Source organism: Priapulus caudatus, unplaced genomic scaffold (assembly GCF_000485595.1).
Source record: "Priapulus caudatus unplaced genomic scaffold, Priapulus_caudatus-5.0.1 Scaffold894, whole genome shotgun sequence".
In the NCBI taxonomy this organism is placed as follows: Eukaryota; Metazoa; Priapulida; class Priapulimorpha; order Priapulimorphida; family Priapulidae; genus Priapulus; species Priapulus caudatus.
Genome location: NW_014577955.1, coordinates 77,940 through 80,158, shown reverse-complemented (window position 1 = coordinate 80,158; position 2,219 = coordinate 77,940). Strand labels below are relative to the sequence as shown.

Sequence of the window (2,219 nt, the reverse complement as noted above, 5' to 3'; positions counted from 1 at the left end):
CGTGTGTCTGTCAGACTGTCATCGCACTGAAATACTGACCAGAAAGATACTAAAACGTTTACCACCCTCACGTGTGTCTGTCAGACTGTCATCGCACTGAAATACTGACCAGAAAGATACTAAAACGTTTACCACCCTCACGTGTGTCTGTCAGACTGTCATCGCACTGAAATACTGACCAGAAAGATACTAAAACGTTTACCACCCTCACGTATGTCTGTCAGACTGTCATCGCACTGAAATACTGACCAGAAAGATACTAAAACGTTTACCACCCACACGTATGTCTGTCAGACTGCCTGCCACCGGACTGAAATGGTCCCCGGACTGATGCTAAAACTCGGAGCAGTCACGCACGCAGACTCGGTCATATATCTATCCGTACGCGCGCAAGCACATCGCAGCTCGTCAATCACCCGCGTGCTGGCTGTTCGATGGCCACGCATGCGGCGTGATAGATTTACGGGGACGGCTTTCGTGTCACCTGCTGCATCTCACATCGCTACTTATACGCATATAGGCCTAAGCTCTCCATCACACCTGACCGCTTGACACTTGCGGCGCTTCCTCTCTTTCCCGTCTCTCTCTCTCGCTCTCTCGCTCTCTCACTGTCTTTCTCTTTCTCTCTCTCTCTCTCTCGATTTCTCTGTCTCTCTCTCCCTCAATATCTATCTATCTGTCGTTCTATCTCTCTCTCTCTCGCGCACGCTTTCTCTCTCGCGCGCGCTTTCTTTCTCGCGCGCGCTTTCTTTCTCGCGCTTTCTCTCGCTCTCTTACTCTCTGGTCGCAGAGACGAACGTAAGAACGTGCGGGCCGTCTTCATCGTTATCTCAGGTGGCCGACGTCGCCGCATTCGTCAGTCTACCGGTTCTTACCCCGGGCCTAGCGGCTACAACACGCGCTACCCTGCATGACGGTGCCACGCGCGACGCCGTGCTTGAGCGGCTGCTCGAGGCACGCGGTGAGCAGGGTGCTAGCTGGTCGTCGTCGTCGTGCAAGACTGTGTAATAGGCGGCTGTGTAAAACTCGCTCGCCGCCCAGTGCGGTTCAGCACAGCTACAAGTATGATCAACGAAGTTAGTTCAACTTAAACGCGTGCGCATTTATATAGACTCGGTTGCGCGGCGGGCGAAACGTTAGCCGACTGCATTTACCACTCTGGCCGTGAAGTTAGTCTGTGTCTAGTGTGTTTCACGACTGGTGCAAGTTGTCACCGCCTGTGCGATTAGATCGGCTTAGCACGCCTGTCTTTATAGTGGGAGTGCGCGCGCTGAAGGTTGCTCTCGCACCCGCATTAGATGAAGGACCCGCTGAATGGCAGTCGTTGTTGTTTCAGCCGACATTAATCAGCATGCAGCTGCTAATTAACGCTGCTGTCGCCGCGGCGTGTGACAGCGAGGCGACGGCGACGAGTGCTGCTGCTGCTGCTGCTGCTGCTGCGCGTGTATGCGAGGATGTGTACTGTGATGATGATGCTGGTAGCGTTGTGACGTGTTACGTGTGATCAGTGTGTGCGCTACTCTTGTCCTACCGCTACACGGGTATCGTCATCGTCGTCGTCGTCGTCGTCGTCTTTGTTGAGATGAAAATCTCAAAGGAGAAGACAGTTGTGTCTTATGATTTGTTGTTGGTGTCTTGTGAAATTTCATAGGAGACGCTTTGAAGTGAGCTTTATAGTTGGCTGTTGTTACTGCTGACGTTTGAAATTTCATCAGAAATATTATATACAATAGGAATTCAAATCTCATAAGAGAAGGTGCGCTATATTGCAGGTTGTTGTTGTTGTTGTTGTTGTTGTTGTGACGCTGAAATCCTATCGTGGATAATAGAGCACTCTAATCTCAACTAGTTGGGAGATACCGAAACGAAAACATTGCGAGAGGAACTGCCATCGACAGCAACCCAGAAGCAATTCCATAGCCCGTCTTCCTGAAACCCAAATACACTTCGTAGACGTTTAATCCACGGGAAGGGCGTAGAGACAGCAGAGAGATGGAGAGTGAGAATTATTCATGGGAAGGCCTGTGCTGCGTCGCGTACGTGGACAAGCTCAGTCGCCTGTTCCCGGCTGAGCGCGGCTCAATACGACACAACCATCTGCGCAGGAGTCGTAGCTTGAATGTACGCCCTGAGTGCTACAACACACACGTGAACTCGTGCACCGTAAGTCCTCTCTTTCTCTCTCTCTCTCTCTCTCTCTCTCTCTCTCTCTCTCTCTC

At 51.5% G+C, this 2,219-nt stretch overlaps 1 protein-coding gene across 1 annotated transcript in view; it reads left to right on the top strand.

The window, feature by feature from the left end:
- The window catches only part of LOC106814260 (pleckstrin homology domain-containing family A member 1-like), a gene marked incomplete at its 5' end in the record, with an annotated part of 39,584 nt that extends 38,576 nt beyond the window's left edge, over positions 1-1,008 (top strand). Inside the window, one exon of the mRNA XM_014818556.1 lies at positions 835-1,008. Coding sequence (XP_014674042.1) covers positions 835-1,008 — 174 coding nt within the window. The remainder of the gene's footprint in view (positions 1-834) is intronic.
- Between the last annotated feature and the right edge of the window lie 1,211 nt (positions 1,009-2,219).